The 24,162-nt window shown below is 45.8% G+C and overlaps 1 protein-coding gene across 5 annotated transcripts in view; it reads left to right on the forward strand.

The window, feature by feature from the left end:
• The window catches only part of PUM2 (pumilio RNA binding family member 2), a 79,670-nt gene that overhangs the window by 24,271 nt on the left and 31,237 nt on the right, over positions 1-24,162 (forward strand). For 3 of the 5 annotated variants that reach the window (XM_088480283.1, XM_088480282.1, XM_088480280.1), the window contains exons 3-13: positions 4,851-4,919; positions 6,243-6,348; positions 9,400-9,587; positions 10,696-10,868; positions 13,343-13,613; positions 14,179-14,281; positions 14,558-14,698; positions 15,971-16,125; positions 16,690-16,819; positions 16,906-17,049; positions 18,013-18,303. In XM_088480283.1, the coding sequence (XP_088336409.1) occupies positions 4,851-4,919; positions 6,243-6,348; positions 9,400-9,587; positions 10,696-10,868; positions 13,343-13,613; positions 14,179-14,281; positions 14,558-14,698; positions 15,971-16,125; positions 16,690-16,819; positions 16,906-17,049; positions 18,013-18,303 (1,771 nt within the window). The remainder of the gene's footprint in view (positions 1-4,850; positions 4,920-6,242; positions 6,349-9,399; positions 9,588-10,695; positions 10,869-13,342; positions 13,614-14,178; positions 14,282-14,557; positions 14,699-15,970; positions 16,126-16,689; positions 16,820-16,905; positions 17,050-18,012; positions 18,304-24,162) is intronic. The other 2 variants (XM_088480281.1, XM_088480284.1) reach the window with 1 other exon arrangement.

Consider the following 24,162-nt stretch of genomic DNA (forward strand, 5'->3'; position numbering starts at 1 on the left):
TAAGAGGGGGAACAGACATGGGGAGATAGGGTAAGAGGGGGGAACAGACATGGAGAGAGGGGGTAAGAGGGGGTACAGACATGGAGAGAGAGGGTAAGAGGGGGTGCAGACATGGAGAGAGAGGGTAAGAGGGGGTGCAGACATGGGGAGAGAGGGTAAGGGGTACAATAGTTTGCGCCACGATTATTATAATAGGACACAAGTCAGTCTCTCCATGTAATCAAACAGGGCACTAGTGGGTGCTGCAGCTGTATTGCCTCCTGTGCTATAATAAATAGAAGTACCATTTGCCTGCTGGCAGTAAAAGTGATACTGCCTTCACAGCAGTCACACGGGCAAATGATTCCATCATGGTCCTTCTACTGAAGGGGATCTATATACTACCCCGGGGTAAGTTAGGAGGAAGCATGATCCGGCATCCGTACAACGGGAGCTGCAGGGACGTCAGGTGGAACACACAGCTGGCGGCGATTGGATCATAAGACGCCGCCGGCGGGGATTGATTTGGTGAATGCTGGAGGGAGTGATTGGATGAGGCGCTGTCGGTGGTAATTGGCTGCTGCGCCTGCTGTGTGCGCGCTGCAGCGGCCAGTCCCCACCTTCAGCATCTCCCCAGCCAGTCACCGCCGGTGGTGATTGGCTGCTCTGCGGCGAGCACCCAAGCGAGGGTCCCTCACTTCCTGTATCGCGTAAAAACGCGCAATAGCGCTTATTCCGTGATCACTGCTTCAGCATGCTCTATTTTGTGTTACCACCTTTCTATCTGATGGAAAACAAACCGGATACCAGCAATGTGTGCTTTGGACAATAACCTTGCATACAGAGGTGTCCACATGCAGCTTACCTCCATGCGCTACAAAGTGCGTTAACCATAAGGCGTGAGCATCATGCGACTCTTTAGCGCTGAGCGTCTTCGTGCGACTTTTTACCTTCAAATGCGTCTGCTTTAGTGAATAGGTGGCAGAAGCAGGTTCTGCTGATATGATATGCAGCATGCCTTTTATTCTATGAGAGACTGCGGGTGTATCTGCGTGCCAAACGCTACATTACAGTATCAGCGGCTGTGACACACTAACGTAGCATTTGGCATGCACATACAGTCGCACACAGAATATAGGCATGCCGCATATCATTTTAATCAGCAGAAGCTGCTTGTGCCACCTATTCGCATCACGTTGCGAATAAGACGCATTTGAAGGTAAAAAGTCGCATGAAAAGGCACTCAGAGCGTGGCGGGCTAAAAGGGCTATTTAACGCGCAAGGAAGTAAGATGTAAGCGGACACATCTGTATTTACACTGCTGAAATCTGTTTTTCATCCCATAATTAAAATAGAGAGACAGTTGAATTATCCTTAAAATATGCTAAATAATTATCCCTGAAATGAAAACATTCCTTGGTGTGTGTTTTATATTAAGAAGTTTGCAAAAAGCTGATCCTTCATGGGATTACCAATGCTCTGTCCGTACATGGGATTGTCACTGCTCCGTTTTCTCCTGACTCCAGTTGTGCTATCTGGTTTTGTTCCCATTTGTGCTTTTATCATTTCACTTTTTTATTCTGTATTACATCACTCAGAAAATAAAATCTATTGGGGAACGAGGCGGTAGCCTTGGTTATTCTCCTCCGTATGTTCCCTCCGAGTAAAGACCAGCAGTGTCTTTATAGTCTGCCTACACGCATTCCAAAATCGGAGGATATCGTGGTGATCGACGAGAGACTGGCCCATCTCATAAACCCTGTTACCTGTCATTTAAGAAAATAAAAGGTCCATAACTGGGTCCGGCATCTTGTTGATGCTCTCTCTGAGCTTTGTTTCCTATAGTCCGTGAGAGCTGCAGCTTTAGAAATCTCTGTGTTTAGACTGGTTGGTTAAATTAATCTTCCTCTCCCGTCGTCATCGTCCTGCCTGATCCGCCCCAACCACCAGCCTCTGGCTTTCTGCATCAGCAGAATAAACCTTTCTTGAAATGTCACCGTCAACATGAAATTTGAAGAAAATTAAGTTTTTTTTACGGCTACTTCCCCACTGTGCTTTCATAGTGAGTCGTCCTTTAACAGCTAGTCAGGCCATGTTGTGTGTACTGTCCAGGGACCCTTTAAACGTATATATATCGCTATGCATGTATTGGCAGGTCACCTTTTAGCTGCAGGGCCCTTGTTTGTTCCTCAGGTATGTAATAAATGCTGCTGTGCGAGTGATTAGATCTAAATCCGATAATTGCGTCAGGATGCGTCTCACTCTCTTAGTTTTCACACACTCCTCTCCTGCCTATGATGTCTGTGTGATCCCTCTCTACATAAGTACAGAACACGCTGCATGCCTTGTTCATTGTTTTTGTTTAAGTTAGAAGCCCATCTTCAGCACTGGCTTAATGCAAGTGTACGTGGCCTAATACGGGCGGTTAACCATTTTGATTTTTTAAATCTAAGCTCTTGATTCTGGAAAGAGTGGGTCTCATGCTCGCGCTATTGTTAATCTAATAAAAATGTATCTGAAAAACGTTGTAAACACTTTTGGGGGCATTTCAGTTCTCAGCGAAGGCTGATGCCGCAATGACTTGTTATTACAGTAAGCAATCTGTGCTCATTTTCATGCGCACCTCTATATGGGGCATGAGGATAAATGAGAGCAGATGACAGCGTCACAGAGGGTCTTTGTCATCTTTTTCGGAGACTAATAAGAGTATAAAATTAAGCGACTCAACTGCGTTTTATGTTAACATTGAACTACACGTATCCCCCCTGTACAGAGGAGGAAAAGTGATCCGACCTGGGTACCAAGCTGCAGACAGAGAGGCGTACCTATGTAGACACAAGTGACCTCTAATGGGTTTTTACCCTATAAGCACCATCCCTTTAATTTGTCTTACTGCGCTGTGCATTTGTTTTCATAGTGCAGTGCTCCGCGTGGTCACTGATGGATAATAATCATTTATGCTAGGTAGCTCAAGATGGCATCCCTGAGTGTCCCGAGAGATCTGCCCTCCCAGATGGATAGTTTCAAATGCAAATGGTCCCTGTTTATGCGTTTAGAAGACGACTGCGCACACATACAGGCAGATAGTAATCAGCAATATCTGGCTTTACCTGTTTATTTTTGAATGATTTATTATTGGGCATCGCAGGGTGTGCGGTCAGTATTATAAGGCTAAAGGAATAGATTGAAGGAAATGTGTCATGTTGTCACCAAGACCTGTAATTGTTTGCTGTAAAACAATAAAAGAACACCAATGCGCCAAACTCCAGTGCTATGAGTTACAAGTTATGTTTTTTATTTATTTATATATATATATATATATATATATATATATATAATATATATACCTCTACCTCTACAACCCAAATGGCGGCACTCAGGATGTCTTGTCAAAAAAATCACAACGGACCCGCTAGGTGATAGATCAACGTTTCGGAATCCTTTATAGTTCTTTCGTCAGGATAAGAAAAACCTGACAAAAGAACTATAATGGGTTATGAAACGTTGATATATCACCGAGCGGGTCCGTTGTGATTTTTTGACAAGACGTCCTGAGTGTCGCCTCCATTCGAGTTGTATGTCTCCTCACCTGCCGGGGTGATATAATTTGGAGGGCACCGGACGCGAGTGTAACAAAGTAGCAGAGGAATGCCGGCAGTTTGCTAAATAAAATTAAAAATAAAATAAATAAAAAATCTATATAAATATATTTATTTTTTTTCATTAGTATACAATATGTTAATTGCTTGTAGGAAGCGGCTTTCAGTTGTAACGGGTGACATTTGTATTTGACTTCATCAATTGCTATGGGGGAATTTACCTGCACTTTGTAGTCACTATGGGAGCAATTCAGTTCTCAGCGCAGCGACGTAGCTCCAGGGATGAGCGAGCTATTCAGTTGCCCGCATCGCACCCTGCACTGAAATCAGTAGATGCAGTTTACTGCGACTAATGCTCGAGGCTTAGTCACGCTAAACTGCATTTTCCGCCTTTAGTGCCAGCCCGATGCTGTTCCTGCACGCGATGCTGCCCAATGCACTAGGTAAGTCGCTTTAGTGCTCGCATCTCAGGAGAAGTCCTCTACTCGCTGGTTTACAATACGAAACCCATTGAATAGCGACCTCCATGACATCACGGACTCCTGGTTACTGGCGACGTGCTGGTGGTTATTGCTCATGGTGGTTGTCCCCACTGATGTGCTGTGTCCCTGAGATTCATTCACCAGTATACACTTGTTCTGTACAATTCCTCTGAATGATGACCGTAGCAGCGATTGGCATACAGTACTTATCACCATTTTATCATCTCTTGTCCTTTGATGTGGTGACTGGGATAACGATGGCTTAATATGTTACATTTTCAGAGAGACACTGGGGGAGATGTATCAAGCCTCCTGAAGAGTGGAGAAGTCGCCCATAGCAACCAATTAGCTTCTAGATGGCCATTATCAAGTGCATTCTCTAAAATGACAGGTAGAAGCTAATTGGTTGCTATGGGTAGCATCTCCACTTCTCTTTGCAGAAGGCTTGATACATGTCCCTCGTAGGTCCTGTTTTAGACTGTTGTCTTAATGGGAGATTCCTCCAATCTCAATACTTTCAAATCACCTACAGTCTCTGTCATCCAAAACCCCCTCCCATGACACTCTTAGGATGACTAATCACTAAAGCAAAGGGAAAGCTCCAGCTAACATTCTCCAGTGCACACATCTCATAGGCCTCACCTCCCGACAGCCTTGTGCAGTATAGTATGGCACGTTACTGGATCTGTCAGAGACCAGCATGTCACCGCACCTAGTGTTGTGTTATGACCGTGTTTGCACTGTGTGTAGCCTGGATGTGTGGCATTACAGCAGTATTTCTCATTTCCAGGTGAGGTCTGCGGAGGACATGAACCACGACTTCCAGGCTCTGGCTTTGGAATCTCGAGGAATGGGAGAGGTAAGCGCAGCAAACACTCGGTGTATCTAAACCTGCCTCAATGTGCAAACTGTTCTTCCCTGATTTTTAGGTTACTTAGAGTGCACTTGGTCACACATTGGGCTCAATCCAATTAGCCACAATGATCTCGCGAGTGCACTTTACGGCAGCCCGAACTCGCACAAACGTCCTCGCAGCCCCTTAGGGCTCAGAGCAAAATTGTGCAGATTTAAGCTCAGAGCAGGCCGCGAGGGGTGCGAGATGCGGTGCGGTTGCCGGCGTTTTAATGCCATGGAAATTAGCACCCTTAGCGGACAATTGGATGGATCCCAATAGATGACCGGTGAACCTAAATCTGATTATATTTTTCTTTAAACCCCCCCCTTCTCCAAGGCTAAATATTGTACCCTGGTTCCCTGCTCTTTACTACTTGTGTGTGTCCCTGCGGTATCAGTTCCCCACTAGTGTTTTTCCTTCCCCCTCTTCAGGTGATTACACAACTGCAGCAGGGCCACAACTCTCCAGAACCGTTCTGACGTACAGAGGTTTAATAGGAGCAGGCTAGTACGACCAGCATAAGATACGATTCATCATACGTTTTCCCTTGAACTCCCTGGCAGTACCGGCCGCACGATTTGGTGCTTTTTTCACACACGATGAACATACGATCTGACGTACGATCACTCGCCCCTATACGACTGGCCGTGATACGATCGATCGATGCCTCACCAAAAACATGCGATCATAATAGATTTAAATGACGCCGGTTGGACGCACGATGCATAGCATGCGCAAATACACGGCACGATCTGCTTACGGTCACAACAGATAATATTTTCTGCACGTCTGATCATAAGATACGATAGAACAGCTGCGGGAGCGCGCATCCGATCGTATTCCTACCTAAGTACTACACGATTTTCACACAATTCATAGTACGACACGTCTAAAATCGTGTAATCGGCCGGAAATCGCACTAGTGTGTGGCCAGCATTAGAGAAGTGCGTGACTGTGATAGCGCAGCAGGTAATTTATGTAGTGCTGCAATCCTGCTCCACCTGCGCTATAGTAGGGTCAGTTTTTCTGTCATTGGACTTGCGTATCTGTTCAGCTTGCAAGAGACATGAGTCTGCAGAGAGACTGGTCCAGATCACTTAAGGAAAGTCAGGTCTGGGGTCTCTATGAGGAGATGTAGAAAGCCACAGGAAGCCTTCCCATGAAATGTCCCTCAATTTAAGTTGACGAGTTAGGTTAGGGGGGGTCTCACCTGTTACTTCCTTATAGGGCTGTAGTATTATTTTTACGATGTCTTTCAACATTGTGTCTCTCTCCTTTCTTACAAAGCTTTTACCGGCCAAAAAGTTTTGGGAGGCCGACGACCCAGCTAAGGATGGACAGAAAGGGATGTTCCTTCCGGATGAATGGCGGGAGAACACGTGGGGAGCATCGCGTAAGTCCCTGGTACTCCGTCTGGAGAAGTCGCACCAGTTCTTCTGCATGTAAAAGCTGCTCTGCTTATGGTTTTATAATGGATAAGAAAATAGCAGATGAGTGCCAAGTGCCTGATTCATAGTTGTACGTGAACACTACGGTCTATGCACAACTCCGATGTTTTCCGATAGGCACATGCGTTGGAACTGTGCTGCGCATGTGTCGATCTTTGTCTGTGACGACGGTTGTTGTACCCGGGCGCGATTGACATGGTGAGGCGTGCCATGGTCTTCTGGCGCAGATTTCCTGGCCACGGCAGAGGAGATACAGCGCGGCCATTCTGAATAAGCTTAGGTTTGCAAAGGGAAATGGCTGATGGTGACCCGATGCTGCGTCCCAAGGTGCGACAACAAAACTTCCCCAACTGACACATCTTCCACAGAAATATACAAACACCTCACCCTATATAAGCACTAAACATATACAAATATAATATACAGGGTGCGTTTTATTAACTACAGGATTCAAACAATTTTTCGAGCCACAGAAGGAGCTTTCCCAGAGGAATTGCTCCATCTGGCCCCTTTACTTCATAATCTACCACCAATTACGAAAGAAAGTAACACCCTCTCTCACATTTGTGTGTTTCCATATTGGGACATCATCTGAAAAATCATCTGAATCCCCTTTCAGGTGATAACACGTCACAGATATGACTTTACTTATTCAACAAAAAATAAGCCAACACGAAGAAACCCAATGTGACAATATAAGTACTCCCACTGATTCCGTAGCTTGTAGAACCACCTTTAGCCGCAAACACTTGAGGCAGGATCAGGATCAATCCGCCATCAGACATTACAGTCCTGTGTTAATCTTAACGGGATCAGTATGCACGACCGACGCCGGAAGAGTGGGAGGAGTGAAGATTCCGCTAGCTAAGAGGTAAGTATAACTAACCCTCTCCTCCCCTAACCCTCCCTTAGGGGTGCCTAACCCTAACCGCTCCCCGTAAGTGACTAAACTTAACCCCCCCCACCCCCGTTTCCGCAGCCTTAACCTAAGTCTCCGGGGGGTTGCCTGGCACTAAGTCCCCCCAAGGGGAGCCCCTAACCCTCAACAAACACCCCATCCCCCCCCCCCCACGCGGCTGTCCTTGCCCGCCGCCCGGCCTACCTTCGTTTGTATGCTGGGCGTCGGGCTCCCGGCATAGGCATAATGATAGGTGTTGGGATTTCAACGCCTATCGTTAGTCCCCTGTTGGGATTGCACAGTCGGGAAGCCGGCGGACGGCATTTTGACCGTTGGCTTCCTGTCTGCATACCATATTAACATATGTAGGTTAAGGATTATGGCTTTGTTCATTACAAGGTTTTATATCATGCACTGAGAAAATAAACCACGTTTCATTGCATAGTATAACAGTTTAGGAATCACATCCTTATAATATTCATTATATAATGTGCAATTTTGCTGTGAAAACTAACCATGTTTTTTAAGCAATATAAAACTTTATTTTCTGGTTAAATAGTAAATCTGTAATAAAGGCGCACATTAAATATTGAATTGCTCTGCCATTGGTGGCATACCAGTATATGTACCCTAACGTCAGGCTGAATCAACTCAGAAGATTTGTGGTCCTGCAGCTTTTATTGAACGGCTGTGAGTTAATACATACCGGCTTTATCGTGCATTAGTTAATACATGGCTTATTCAGGGCTTCTGCATCTAATAAAGATCGGGATCTTGCTAACGTATGGAATTTCATAACTAATAGCAGCCAACGCAATGTCTAGACGAGCATCAGTCCAAGTTACTTACCTGCCTGACCCTTTGTCTAGTTTGGTTAAGATTTGTAGATGACAGTCCCCGAGGAACAACATTTCCCTGCAAACTGCTACAGCCGTCATCCGCTAAATCCTGGCTGGTTGCCACCTTCACCATTTATCTGTTCATCTCTGCAGTTTCTCCCTCCTCTCCGTCCATGCTTCCTCTCACCCTACTTGTCTGCTGCACTGTCCCTGCTCTTGTATTGATGTCCGAAACTGTTGCGCAAGGGTGTGGACTAATAGATTGACAGAGAAAAGGTTGACAAGCAATAGGTCGACACCAGATGGTAGACATGGATGTAGATTGACAGGTGCAAATGGTCGCCATAAAAAATTGTCGACACGTTTTTTTTTCTAACCCTAATCTTCATCCTAACCCACCCCTTCTAGTGCCTAACCCCACCGTTCCTCCTAGTGCCTACCCCTTACCGTTGCAATAAGTGCTTAACCGTCCCTCTTAGTGCCTAACCATAAGGTAAATGCCTAACCGTCCCTCCTAGAGCCTAACCCTCCAGTAAGTGCCTAACCGTCCCTCCTAGAGCCTAACCCTCCAGTAAGTGCCTAACCGTCCCTCCTAGAGCCTAACCCTCCAGTAAATGCCTTACCCTAACCGTTGGGATAAGTGCCTAACCTTCCCTCCTAGTGCCTAACCCTAAAAAGCAACAAAAAAAATTGTTTAAACAATGTGTTGACCATTCCCATGTCGACCTTTTGTACCTGTCGACCTTTTGACTGTCGACCACTTAATGTCAACCTATTGCTAGATGACTTTTTTTACTGACGATTTTTCATCCTCCAATCATTGCACTAAGACTTCCATGTACCCCACTGATGATTCTATGCTTACACTCCCCCCTGTGCTCACCCTCCGTTCTCCTCTCCCCTGTCTCTTCTTAGTACTAAAACGTAAACCAAGAAGTGTTGAATGTAAGTAACCCGCTTGAACCTTGCCTGGAAATTGTCCTCCAAATTCTTGATTTTGTAAATGAAAATAACTACAAGAACATCATTTATTATTATGGCAATTACTGCCACCTTGTGGCAAGAGCTTTACTCTTCATTGTGGGCCATTTGTTTATGTGACACTATCGTAATCAGACTTGTATACTGTTCTAATAATGTTCATGCTTCAGGTGTGAATAATGGAAAAACTCCTGTAAATCCCTATGATGATTTGCTTGGCATTGTAGTTGTGTAAAGTGCTCAGGAACTATGGTTTTAATGTGCGACTTCTCTCGTAGACCATTCCATGTCCCAGCCCATCATGGTACAGAGGAGACCCGGGCACGGCTTTCAGGGAAACCACGATGCAAACTCCGTGCTGTCTCCCCGCTCAGAGAGTGGCGGTCTGGGAGTGAGCATGGTGGAATACGTCCTGAGCTCCTCGCCTGCAGATAAACTGGACCCACGATTCCGGAAAGGAGCCTATGTAAGTGCCTATCAAATCCAGTTCATTATATTTAATGGGCACGGTGGCCAGGTCGTGCTTCCCACGTGTTTTTAAAAGGGACACTGCTTTGCCCAATGAGGATGGTCGGAGCCTGCGGCAGGAATATGGTCCTAAAGTGCATGGAGGAAGCGTAAACTAAAGTGTGTCCACATCCCCTTTCCGGTCATGTAGTTATTTAAATATGTAACGTAAAGCTCCACAGCCCGGGCGCAATAAAGTACTACTGCATTATATAGACTATATAAAATAAATGTTTTAAAATGTGTTTAATTGAAAAAAATATGTAAAACCTATGTCTTAACTAGGGGGATCTAGGACACCCCGGGTCCCTATAGCAACCAGGCTAACCTGGTCGATATCGACCATCCGTGCCTGCTCATCGATCATCGTTTGGGGGTTGGAAGGGTCCAAAAACAGGACGATATGAACGATATCGTCCGGTTATATCTGACCGTGTGTACGCACCATAAGACTAGGCAACATAATTATGTTGGCTGAAGGTTCTGCCCGTATGCACAGAAGAATGTGACTGGTTATTACTGTAATCATGGGTTGCAGTCTCTTAAATATTGAAATCTGCTTTGTACTTTAAAATGGGCACTTTCTCAGGGGACCCCTTTTACCTGTTTTCATGACTGCCTCTGAAGGTATTTAAAATAATGTCTACCAAAGCTACAGTCGTCCTGTCATTATATTATGTACCATCAATCAATCTGTAAGCTTCCCGACAGGACCCCTGACCTGTTCAACACTATGTCCAATGCCTCCAGCTTTTATCAAACTATTCTATATTTGCATATGCGATTACGAATTGTGTTTGTCACTATTTTATGGAATGCAACTTGTGTTTAGTACTAGCAACTAATTAAGGACTTTCATTTCACCCTTTCAGGTACTAGACTAGACTTCCATTCTTACCGTCTTTACTTACTGTAGTCGCATGCAAATAAAGTTGAATATTTTAAATATTAGAGTGAATAAATTCAGTTTTCTTGTTTATACGTAAATAGTTTTTGTTTTTTAATCACCGTTTGCAATAACCAGCTGCGCTTCATATAAAGGCAATGTACTTTTTTTTTGTACATAGGGTGCAAGAGATTGTGAATTAGATGGACCAGAGAAAGGGGAGCAAAAAGGCAAAGCGTCATCATTTGATGAGGAAAAGAAATGGGATTTAATTTCTGCCGATGGCGATGACGTCTCCAAGCTGAACGGCAGGGGGCTTCCTAACGGAATTGATGCAGACTGCAAAGATTTTAAGTAAGGACAAGAGACTTTATAATAACCGTTATTTGGTCACCATCTGTCTTGGTTATTGTATTGTTTGCACAACTGGCATACTATACCTTGCAGTTAGGGGTAGCTGGAAAATCCTCGGCGTTTAGGAACTTGGGGCCTGATTCGGAGCCGGACGCTCTTGAAGAGCGCTCGCTCTGAATCAGGGCATTTTTTTTTTTTTTTTGTGGCCTTCTGGCCACTCGCATAGCTGTGGGTGACCACCCACAGCTTCTGCGAGCGGCCAGGTGATGGTCTCGACCATTGGGGCTTGCGACGAGACCCTTGTGGTAGGGTCTTGTCTGTCGCAAGCCCCAGAGAGCTTCCTGCTCTAACAGAGCAGGAAGCTCTCCCACTGACATCACTGGTGATGTCAGTGGTGCCTCCCACAAACGGCTCCGTTTGTGTAGCCACCCCGCCTACAAAACGGTGCGAGCTGTTGATCAACATCGACAGCCGCCCCTTTTGTAGTGAGCCCCGGAGCAAGAGAAATTATCTCACTCCGGGGCTTGCGCATGCGCAGTGCCCCACCATCGACCTGCTTGCGAGCGGGTCTGAATCCGGCCCTAAGGTGTTTTTTTTTTTTTATTATTTTTATCGCTGCTTAAAAGAATCAGACTTATTTTGTGCCTTTTAATCACATTGTTCAGTGTGTTCTATTGTTCTCATGCAGCATGTTCTTACTCTGATCAGTGTGTTCTATTGTTCTCATGCAGCATGTTCTTACTCTGATCAGTGTGTTCTATTGTTCTCATGCAGCATGTTCTTACTCTGATCAGTGTGTTCTATTGTTCTCATGCAGCATGTTCTTACTCTGATCAGTGTGTTCTATTGTTCTCATGCAGCATGTTCTTACTCTGATCAGTGTGTTCTATTGTTCTCATGCAGCATGTTCTTACTGTGATCAGTGTGGTCTATTGTTCTCATGCAGCATGTTCTTACTCTGATCAGTGTGTTCTATTGTTCTTATGCAGCATGTTCTTACTCTGATCAGTGTGTTCTATTGTTCTCATGCAGCATGTTCTTACTCTGATCAGTGTGTTCTATTGTTCTCATGCAGCATGTTCTTACTCTGATCAGTGTGTTCTATTGTTCTCATGCAGCATGTTCTTACTCTGATCAGTGTGTTATATTGTTCTCATGCAGCATGTTCTTACTCTGATCAGTGTGTTCTATTGTTCTCATGCAGCATGTTCTTACTCTGATAAGTGTGGTCTATTGTTCTCATGCAGCATGTTCTTACTCTGATCAGTGTGACCACCAGACTCACAGCGATTCATTCCTATGGGATTGCATTTGGCTAGAAAATCACTGATTAAAATGCTGATAGCGGATCACCTAAATGTTATTGGCTTTCTCATGAATGTTGGTTCAGTGCACAATATAGCTGCCTTATTAATATTGTATTCTCATTTGTTGTGTGTTCTATTGTTTTTTTTTTAATCTTTTTTATTTTCCTGTAAGATTTGAGCTTTGTTACCTCTGTCCACTCTTATCTCTTTAAGATTCACTCCCTGACGCGCAGTTTTTACCGGTATAAAGGATGCATATTGGCCCTTATTCAGAGATGTACGCTAACCCGACGGTTAGCGCACATCTCCAATGTTTTATGTCCTGCGTCCTCGCTCACAGACATCCCTTCCCCCACACAAAGCCGCAGCATAATTGACATGCTGTGGGCTTTGGGGGGGCGGAGCTGGCCACCGTTCTTGGAAACTGGGGCACGTGGCCCACATTTTCCGGGCTGGACAAGGCCAGAGTCTGCTCAGATATCCTGACATTGTATGTGGCCAGGACCCGGTCAGGCTGCAGTAAGCTTCAGCTTCTGCAACCTGGCCAAAGGTCAGTGTTCTCCCCAGGCTGTTTTATGCGGGTGCACCACCCGGCAAGAAAAAGCCATCCACCCGGCACTTTGGGAGCCTGCAAGTGGAGACAGTATCTGGGAGCTGTATAAAAAGGACCAGATATTACAGACTTTGCAGCTTTTTCATAATCAGACGACTGGGCCTCTAATAAGAAGAGAATGAATATATAAAATGTTATTTCAAGTTTAAATCATTATAAGGTCAGGGTTTAAAGCATTTTATTATTGCGAATGCCCCCACCCGGGTACTTGTTGATGCCACCCGGCTGGAAAAATTTTCTGGGGAGAACACTGAAGGTGCAACCATCACGACCGATGGTCGCAATGGTGAGCCCAGCCTCAGACCGCGGTCGCTGCAAGTAGGTGTCTTGTTTCCTACAGACACCTGCGGCATTAGCTTTTTAGATGGACGGATTGCACAGACTTGTGTGCGGCTCTGCAGTTCCGTCGATCTATGAATCAGGGTCATTGTTTTTATGAATTATTCACTCTTTTCCCACCTCAAAAAGTCTCTGATGTTGACATTAATAAAGTAAAAAGTGTCTCCTATTGTTATGATGCCTGATCATTTATTTTTTTGGGATACTCCGCACAGCCGTACCCCAGGAAGCCGCCAAGCCTCTCCCACAGAGATAGCAGAAAGAATTGGCCCGAACCAGAACATTACCGAGGGACTAGGACAGCTCTCAAACCCCATGGTCAACAAGCCCCTGACAGATGACTTTGGAAGCCCGGAAAGCCAGAACCTAGACGGCATGGAACAGGTCGGGCTGGATTCACTGCAGTTTGACTATCCCGGGAATCCGCTACCCATGGACTCTGCCGGAGCCAACGTTGGGCTGTTTGACTACAGCACCCAGCAGCAGGTTAGCCCGTCTTCATTGGGGACAATGTGAAATGATGGCAAACCGTACTCATACAGTTTTTAGCCTTGCCTTGCACAAATGAGGGGGGGGCGCCAGCCTTCAGCTTCTCCATGCTCCAGCCTTCAGCTTCTCCATGCTCCAGCCTTCAGCTTCTCCATGCTCCAGCCTTCAGCTTCTCCATGCTCCAGCCTTCAGCTTCTCTATGCGCCAGCCTTCAGCCTCTCCATGCGCCAGCCTTCAGCCTCTCCGTGCGCCAGCCTCTCCGTGCGCCAGCCTCCAGCCTCTCCGTGCGCCAGCCTCTCCGTGCGCCAGCCTCCAGCCTCTCCGTGCGCCAGCCTCCAGCCTCTCCGTGCGCCAGCCTCCAGCCTCTCCGTGCGCCAGCATCTGATCATATCATTGAAATATAAGGGCTGGATTTTAGGTGGAGCGACTCTAGAGCACTTGAATAATGGATTTGCTAGTACTTTATATTCTATATAGAACTAAGGCCTGGTTTAAGATTGGTCTAGAGATCGCGCTTTGCCTATTGGAAGTCTGAAGTGTGTGCTGTGTTTTCTCTCCATAGCTCTTTCAGAGACCCAATGCTTTAACAATGCAGCAATTAAATGCAGCCCAGCAGCAACAGCAGCAGCAATATGCCCTCGCGGCAGCGCAGCAGTCCCACATCGGTAAGTTACTGTCCCCGATCTGTAAGCACTGGTTTGTATCTGGTTACCATTATCATTCTTACTGGAATCTACACTTGCTGTTTCTATCCGCCTACCATTTATTTAACCACTCAACTGGTCCATATTTTTTGCTTACACTCTATGTGGGCACCTAAGTAACCCAGCAACGTGCCGGATAAGAGCATGAAGGTACCGGAGTTTGTTAAATCCATTTAATGTTCTGCAAATGACCGTGATGTTGGGTTTATGCCCTGACCGCGTTCCTTTGTCTTCCAGCGGGTATGTTCTCAGCAGGTCTGGCACCGGCTGCCTTTATGCCAAACCCTTACATCATCAGCACTGCCCACCCCGGCACAGATCCGTACACCGCGGCCGGCCTGGCTGCCGCTGCATCCTTAGGAGGTACGTACACTTTAGGTAGGTCATTGGCAATATCACTCCCATTTGGTTATTCACTGTATTAAAGTGTTACTGGCTTCAGACTCGCAGACCAGTGCGTGCACTGAAAAATATGTTCACGGGATAGATTTTGTAGGAGCTGGCGACATGCGTTGCTCCCGCTTAATGCGCCGTCAGAGAAATTGGGTAAAGACCTAGAACAGGAATGTTTGTATACGTTTATCCATCACAGAACAATAAAACATTGCCGTTCTATCAGTCAGAAGTTACTGCTCTTTCCTTTGGTTTTAGTACGCTGAATATGAGCCTGCAAATAACCATTTAAAAAACAAAATGTGTTTCTCTACCTTCTTCCCTGTTTAGTTCTTAGAATATGAATATACTGCGTAAGGTCATATTTGAGAGCTGGCTAGGTAGTGACAGCTTATTCTTATCGGTCACTGTGCCTGGTTCACTGCAGATCGTAATATAGCGTACGCACGCAGTTCAACGGATAGCAACCCAAACCACTGCGATCGCAATGCAAACTCAGCACCACATAAGGACGCCCACTTTACCATATGCACATCCATAATACTCGGCACAATAACGAAACCATCGGTACAATCGAGTACCATCGGACCCATACGCACACTTGCACAAGCCCTGACCTCAGAAATCGCCAACAGCCACGTACGCTATGAGACCTCACACTGCGTATGGCTTCGCAGTGGCTAATTTATGCAACGATCACCCGATCACAACTGCGATCCAAGCTGAATCAGGCCCACTGTTCCTAATGATATGTGCATTTTTGCAATTCTAGCTGCCCTAGCTTTTTGCCCAGCGTGAATGTGATCTGTTATTGTGCAAAAATATGCCTCTTTAAATATTCAAATATGCAAATCATTGAATATGATTTACCGTTTCAATGTGGAGTAATAGATCATTAGAGCAATAACTGTAATCACGTTGTGTGTTTCTCGGCATGGCACAAATCCCTGTATTATTGGCATACAAGCGTTTATAGAGGGTGGGTATCTTATTCTCAGTCTTTAGTCCTTTTGGATCGATTGAGTTCTATTGTAGGGTTCACTCTGTGAAGTTATACATACAGAGCTGGCGATATAATATGTTTCCGGGGGTGTACGCTAGTGAGCTGTGCAGTTCCTCCGCCATCCTGTCTTTGCTGTGTCTGTGATAGATGAGGCGTTGCCCACAGTTACAGAACGTTACAGCCAATGAATAAGTGGCCGCTTTGGTTTCACTTCCTTGTATTTGATAACGGACGCAGCTGTTTATGCTCTACAGGACCCGCAGTTGTTCCACCTCAATATTACGGCGTTCCCTGGGGAGTGTACCCAGCTGGATTGTTCCAGCAGCAAGCTGCCGCCGCCGCTGCGGCCTCTGCCGCAAACAACAACAATCAGCAGGCGGCATCGCAGGCATCCCAGGGACAGCAGCAGGTAACGGAAATACAGAAAGCAATTCAATATACTAGTGTGCGTATTTACAGGCGTCTGCGTCTATTAATACACGCACCATTCCCGACCTCAACAGTCACTACAGCATCATTTTTCTTTGATTTATATTATAATTCACCTCTATTTGTGACCGGTCAATTGAGGATGAAACTGTACATATTTATGTATCTTGTTTGAGTCGGACAATGGGGTCTATGTACTAAGCCTTGGTACCAACCAATCAGCTACTAACTGTTACTTTACAGGGTCTATTTAGTGAGCCTTGGGGGGAGATAAGGTGAACGTACCAACCAATCAGCTCCTAATTGTCATTTTTCAAACACAACCTGTGACATGGCAGTTAGGAGCTGTTTGGCTGGTACTTTAACTCCGCTCACACGTCCTGAACTCTTCTAAGCTGCCTCTCTCTGGCCCCCAGGAATTTCTAAATATTGTATCATCCACGTTGTCCTACAAAATAAAGCCTTGGTCTCGAATACTGCATTGCCTCCACACATTGTATGTGTCTGCTGAAGTAAGATTTCATCATGGAACTTGTCATTGCAGATTATGCGGGCAGCAGCCAACCAGCGCCCGCTTACACCCAACCAGGGGCAGCAGGGACAGCAGAACGACTCGCTCGCTGCCGCTAATTCTGCCCTGGCGTTTGGACAGGGTCTGGCCACCAGCATGTCAGGTATTGTTGATCAGTCTTATGGCGCACCAATATGACCTTTTATTTGTCCTTGTGGTTACGTATCTGACCCTTTTGTATGGTTTTAGGCTACCAAGTCCTCGCACCCACTGCCTATTACGATCAAAACGGTGCCTTGGTGGTTGGCCCCGGAGGGAGAGCAGGGCTTGCTGCCCAAGTGCGTCTAGTGGCGTCCACCCCGGTCCTCATCAGTCCTGCAGCTGCACAGGCTGGTATGTCCCAGATACTCATGGACTGTTCAGACAATTAGCAGACGACGTAATGAACACTTATGGAGGGATTTGCTTGTGATTTTGTGCACTCTGGTTGATTCTACTGAAATCTCTTGTGCACCATGTAAAGATCCACTAAGTAAACCCGCATGTTCAGTGGTGTTTTATATTACAAACCCTTCCTCCCTTTATATATAGCTTACGTAAATGCTAAAGGATGTTTCTTTGTCTTGTTCTACATCTTTTATAGATCCTAACAACGGCAGCTTTCTGAGAAGCTTTTACTGAGTTGCCATTGTTAGGATCTCTTCCCCATAATCCCTCTGCCATCTCCGGAGTCCGCCTGGTGATCACGCAGCACTTCTGGAGATGGTTTCCAAATGGGACACACAGCTCAAGAAAACCACTCTGTCCATTTGCTCCTTGGTGGCATCTATTGATCTCTCTGCTGCGCCAGCTATGAAGTTCCCCTAGGTGGCAGTGCTGTACGTGACTGCTGACGCACACAGTTTGCAAGTTATGCAGACATTGGGGTCAATTCAATTAGCTGTGATGTAGTGTACGTTGCTCTCCAGAACACCACATTGCGGGGCCACTACATTGCCGATTTTGGTGCAAGGGAAAACTGGCATTATAGTAGTGGCTACCGTTACTGGCATTGCGGCGCTGTTCTGGGGCGTGACGAGCCGCATTGAATTGACCCCATTAATGTTTGGTAACCTCTGGGTTGCATATTTCATTGTTGACCCTTCAGTCGGTATGAAGGTCGCATGGTATATCCTCGGCTGTGTATTCTCTTGTGATTGGCTATGGCCATTTAAAGATCCGTAGCTGTGCTAAACACAACTATGCCTAATATCGGGTGCATGCCAGATTGTCGGGAGATCCGCTGCCACAGTCTCTAATTACAAGTTACAGCATTCGACTGAATTAACCAGAAGCCATGTCGTTCTCTTCCGACAGCTGCCGCAGCATCCGCCAGCGGTGCCAACAGCCTTACAGCAGCCGCAAACGGCATCTTCCGCCCTATAGCCCCTCAGCAGCAGCAAGCACAGCAGCAGCAGCAATCGCAGCCCAACTCCAACCTCCATTCCAGTTCATTCTATGGGAATAACTCTCTGACCAACAGCTCTCAGAGCAGCTCTTTGTTCTCGCACGGGCAGGGACAGCCCGGGAACTCATCTCTGGGGTTCAACAGCAGCAACTCCCTGGGAGCAGCGATCGGCTCGGCCTTTGGCAGCTTTGGCTCATCAGGTACGTCCAGAAGCAACGTCCGGCTTTAAGATAAACGCGTAACCTTACGTAGACGCTGAACATTTCCATATAGCACAGGGTTAGTAACTGTGTTTTTTTTTATCATTTTGTAATATTCTTGTTTTTTTTTTTCTGACAACTTATTACACAGACAGGTCCTAGCAAATGTCCTTTTTAATATAATGTTTTTGTAAAAAGAATTTTTTATATATATATTACAAATAGATTTAAGGTTTATTGTGCTTACAACCTCTGTGTCTTCTATCTGATCTGTGTGCGCAGTTGTGGTTCTGTCACTTGTTTCTGTCGCTTTGTATTCAGTAGAGCAATTCTGTAAATAAAATGAATGTTATTCCTTTCCCAGCTTTCTCAGTTCTGCATTTCTGTATTTGCCCTGTATGAACATTTAGCTGAAGCTATTATTGCACATCAGGATTAGGCTGCCCTACATACAGTTCATTGCCCCCCCACAGACCTAAGAGCTATCTGTCAGCCACATTTCCTAAGTACCACTCTTGGTGGGTAGAGGCTTGAGTACTCTACATGCGTCCAACTCAAAACCTGCCTGTGTGTCGTTTCTAACACACAGCCCAACACTGACCTTCCTCACTAAAGTGGACCGATTATGAAAAAGTCGGGTGATTACAGTCCCTAAATTAAGGGAAAGGCGAACTACAATTCATGTGATATGATTCTGTTGATGGTTTCATCAGAGATGTCAGTCTTGTCTAAAACTTTCATCACCCATATGATCGATCACGTATCCCAGTTTTTTCCCAATACTCTTTTGGTGTTGGTGGAATGACCCAGACAATAGGAGACCTTTTCTCCAGTGAGATTTTCAGTTGTGGGAATAGCCGTGGCTCTGCATGGTTCTGTGGCTATATAGAAAGGACCAGGAATGCAGCTTCTTGTAATGACTTCCCAATGTGAGGATACAATTTGTTCTACAGAACCTATTTTCTGACTCAGTGCTCAGGCCAGCTTTTACGGCCACTCTGTGACTGTTAATTTTTACTCAGTAGAACAACGCCTCGAGGGATTGCCAAGTGGCACTCCCAGGTGGAGCTGATGCCGCCAATGTCTTGGGTCGCATTTCGCCACATGGAGCTCGTCCATATGTTCCGCAGTGTAAGCAGCCAAATACCAATTCTGTGGTTTTCAAATTCTCTGACTAAACTCATGATTGGAGAACAATACTTCCAAAACGGACCCTGTCTACATTGCCTTTTCTCGGGAAAGATGCCATAGACTTGTAATCAAGGATCCCTTGGGCAGGAAGAGTTCTTACTTTCATGGAGTATATACAAATTAGTTTACACCTACTTTGGAAGTGAATCCAAACGGTTTACTCCTTTCATGGGTCCACATAGACCTGGAGCTTACAAAGGCTTCCCATTCTATTCAGTGGCTGGTGGACCTGGCCTTTATTATCAGAGGGATGAGTTTTTTCATTCCATGCTGGCTCTGAAGGCCCTCAACAAATGCCTTCCCCTGGAGCAATTCAAGATCGTGTGATGTCTCTGGACATCAAGGACACATTTCTCTCGTAGTTGCATATCCTCATAAGAACACCAGCATGTCTTCCTTTTTCTTTTTGATGAGCTCCCTTCCAGTTTTGGGCACTCGGGCATGGTTGACAAACAGCCCATAAAGGTCTTCCTACTCTGGTAACCCTCCTATGTCATGAAAGGGTCATAATCATCCCCCGTATCTGGATGATATCCCGGTTTACGGGAGCTGCTTTCATCAGCATTATTTATATGTCACATGCCACGAAACCCCGCAGTGCCAGACAGTCTGTGTTCCTGGGCCTCCATTTCATTATGCTTTGTTATAGTATGTTCCCAGTAATGTCTTCTGCATCTGGTCTCCCCACGTCTGACCAACACACGTGCCGCTATCCGGTACTGCTATGATCTCTACCCATGGAAGTGAAACCACATATAATTCCACATGCTATCCTTTGACCGTTCACTTCTGGATTTGTAGAACAAGTCTTTTGAGCACCCGGAGAGTCCCATTTGTCAGTCTCACAAGATGGCTGCCTTCCTGAGGAGGGTGAGCGAACTGTGATGATGGGAAGAGCCTTCTCTGTTTTTGGTGTGGCAGGCGGTTAATATGAATGCTATATGAATGCTATGCTCCTTAAATGGAGACTGTTTTCTCTTTTAATTGTACATGATCTCAAGTATTGTCCTAGATCTCATGACTGTCATCTTTTGCTCTTCGAGGGCTATACAGTCTCCTAGCGATTAGATCGGCTAGGCTGGTCTGTGAGCTGGAAGGTTTTTCTCATGAATCTCTCTCATTGGCTTTCCATTAAAACATCTGGGTTCTTCATAAAGTTTTTCTTTTGGTTTTCACATCAACCAGCAGTTGGTGGTTACGTTCTAGTGCCCTCGAACTCTAATGAAGCCACTTTTTACCTCTTTGGACAATGGTGCATTGACTGCAGTTATGTCTGTTCAAGAATCAAGTCATTACACTGCCCCGATTACCCTGTACATGGGTCATAGGCAAGGATGTCCCTCTTTCCTATCAGTCTCACACTATATCGGCATGGAAATCCAATAGGCTTGTTCTCTGCCATTGGTACCAGTTCTCTGCCATTGGTACCAGTTCTCTCTAGGCTGATGGCATACACGAAGAGGGTGGTTGACCCTTCTTGGGTGGTACATCATGGGGCGTCAGTGAAACAGGTTTGCAGCGGGGGCCAGTTGGTAGCCTTTGCATACTTTTCACAAATGTTACAAAATGGGCCTTGCTGTCAGTAGTAGGAAGGTCCTCCGTGCTGGCTGTTCATTATTAGGCCTATCTCCCCTCTCTGTGAGGTTGGTATTGGAACTTCCAGTATCCGCCAACTCCTCAAGAGTTTGTCGCTTCCTTTAAATCCCTCTACCCAAGCCCTTTGCTGGAGTTGGCACGTGCCCCCCCAATGAGTGGTCCTTTGTTTTGTCTCCTTGCTTGGTCTAGTTGTAAACTAAGGAGCTAGATGATAATTTTTGAGTTTTAGTTCATCACACAATGACAAAACGCTCATGTTCCATGCTTTCTAATGGTGATATTGGAAGTTATTCATTGGCCAAGAGGACCCGTGAGTGACACAGTTACTGCCGTGTCAGGATCCTGACCCTCCCCAGACAGGTGTATTCCTGTAGTCTGCAGCAGGTTATATCCCCACTGCTGGTTACAGCTTCCACTTTCTGGAGGTCGGCTACGATTTTTGTTATTTTTCTATTTCCCTGTGGAATGATTCACATCTAAATAATAAATCTATTGTACACTGGTACACCTGGAATTATGCGTCCTGCATTTAGATTTGAGTTCATAATTATGCCAATTTAACACAGCTGTTTAAATCCACCCATCTGTGTTGTGCTAGTTTATGTAATTAAACAGATTTGTGTAGACTGGACCCAGCTCCTTTCACCTAATGTCCCAGGGATGTCACTAGTTCACAGTGAATTGATAGTCTGCTAATTAAGCCAGCAGAACATCTGCCGCCATGTGACAGGTACATTTTAATCTCACTATGTCATATTAATCACTGGTTTCTTAACAGTAGCCAAACTAAACCTAGCAAAACAGTATACCACTATGGACACCTCAAGCTTTCCATCTTGCCTTCATTCCCCTAAATAATGTCACTCGTCATTTGAAATACTCTGGGGGAACACTGCTCCTACCACTATGTAACCATCAGTCTGTGGCTTCCTGCTGCCTCCATTCCCCTCCTCACATCATGCCACTGCCCCTATCACATGCAGCCCTGTCCTCACTGACACATCACTAATCTCCTGATATACTCTGTGCTGCTGGGGATCCTGCTTCTACCACTATGTAACCCTCATTCTGTGGCTTCCTGCTGCCTCTATTCCCCTCCTCACATCATGCCACTGCCCCTATCACATGCAGCCCTGTCCTCACTAACACATCATTCATCTCCTGATATACTCTGTGCTGCTGGGGACCCTGCTCCTCCCACTATATAATGCTTAGTATGTAGCTTCCTGCTGCTTCCATTCCCCTCCTCACATCATGCCTCTGTCACATGCAGCCCTGTCCTCACTAACATCACTCATCTCCTGATATACTCTGTGCTGCTGGGAGACCTGCTCCTTCCACTATATAACTTTCAGTCTGATTTCCTGCTGCCTCCATTCCCCTCCTCACATCATGTCACTGCCCCTGTCACAAACAGCCCTGTCCTCACTGACTCTTCTCCTGATATACTCTGTGCTGCATTCCCTTGCTCTGAATGCTGCACCACCATCCTCTTTAATATAGGGGACATCTGTGAAAGATGACAGGTGCTCCCACACTAGTCAAACATGCCTTAAAACAGTCTGTGTGCTCCTTCAGCTTGCCTTTCCCCCTTAGCTCACTGTTCCTTTCTTTTTTGGGGGGACCTGAGGCTTAGCTTGCTCCATGTATCGCTTAGCTTAGCTTGCTCCATGTATCACTGTGTAATATTGTGTGTATGTAATATATAGAAGTTCTCCTCCCTTTTTTAGGGACCCCTCTTCCTCTTTCAGACTTGTTAGCCCCATTAACATGCCAACACTCCAAAGACCTGACTGTTGTGGTGTATCTATGGCTGAGCTGCCAGTCCTATTCCCTGCTGCCTCTATGTACTGCTCACCCAGTATAGCTACATCAGGGGTTATCGGGAATCCCTTGTACTGTGTGATCGAAGTACATGCTGGAGTGGTTGCTGATGGGCCAAAGCATGGAAGAGGAAGTTATCAGTATAATACCTTTAAAATTGGAGTAGTAATACACACAGGATTACGTGGTTTTGTGAAATGCAGTCAGTTGGCCCATACATTACATCAGCTGTGCGCTCCTGCTTATGTGAGACAACCCCTTCATTACTGCTCCTCATGTAAGTGGCGCCCACCGGTGGTTTTGGAAGGACGTTGCTGTAGGTGAAAGTTGCAATGTGGTCTGGTCTATGATATTTATCCACTAGTCATGTCTGATCCATATGAAGTTTATTTCAATGTTAACTCTTCTCTCACAGTCCTGAACCCCCCCCCCCCCCCCAAGAGCCCACTCTTTTCTTTAGGGCTCCCGTCACCAGTGTGTGGAGCTATAAAAGCCACTAGCTGTGTCTGTTTCCCCAAAAATAATGTATCAGAGACATTAGGCAGCATCTGCACACGACTAGGGATTGCCCTGCTGCAGTCGCTTCCAAGTTGTGCAGTTTTAAAAATGTTTTCTAATTGTGCTCATATTGTTAGTAACATAGTAACAATGAACAGGTTTATCAAGGCTTAATATATATTTTTTTTTAATATACTGCTACAGTGAAATTAAAATGTTGTTTGGGGATTTTTGCACTTCAGAGACTGTTCCCCCAGTTTTCCCAGTAAGGATATAGTAACCAGCAATTGTGCCAACTTTCCCCAGCTGGGTCACAGCTTCTCGCATCTATTTGCCAGTCATCCTCGTCCCCTTTGCTTACCTTATTCATAGCAGACAAAAGGAGCACCCACCACTGACTCTGTGCTCTGAAGCACTCCTGACGTAATGAACACCACGTGACAAGCCGCCAGTTAGAGCAGCAGTGCATTCTGGGAGCTGTAGTTTTGCAGTCTGCATCATGTGGACTTCAGGTTGCGTCTTGTGTCTCTCGCTAGGACCTGGACCCATGGAGTACTGTACATAGACATCATGCCAGAAGTGCTTCCCAGTACCGAATCAGCGAAGGCGGTGATGTCTCCCTGATGGATGAGAACCATATCTAGTTCTCCTCTCCCTTATTACCAGCCCTGAATCCCCAGAGTGGCTCTAATCTTGCAGACTCCCAATAGGGGTGAAAGTATAGTTAGCCCCACTGAGGTGTTCACGGGA

This window comes from Taudactylus pleione, unplaced genomic scaffold (genome assembly GCF_031769625.1).
Source record: "Taudactylus pleione unplaced genomic scaffold, aTauple2 ptg000252l, whole genome shotgun sequence".
Classification (NCBI taxonomy): Eukaryota; Metazoa; Chordata; class Amphibia; order Anura; family Myobatrachidae; genus Taudactylus; species Taudactylus pleione.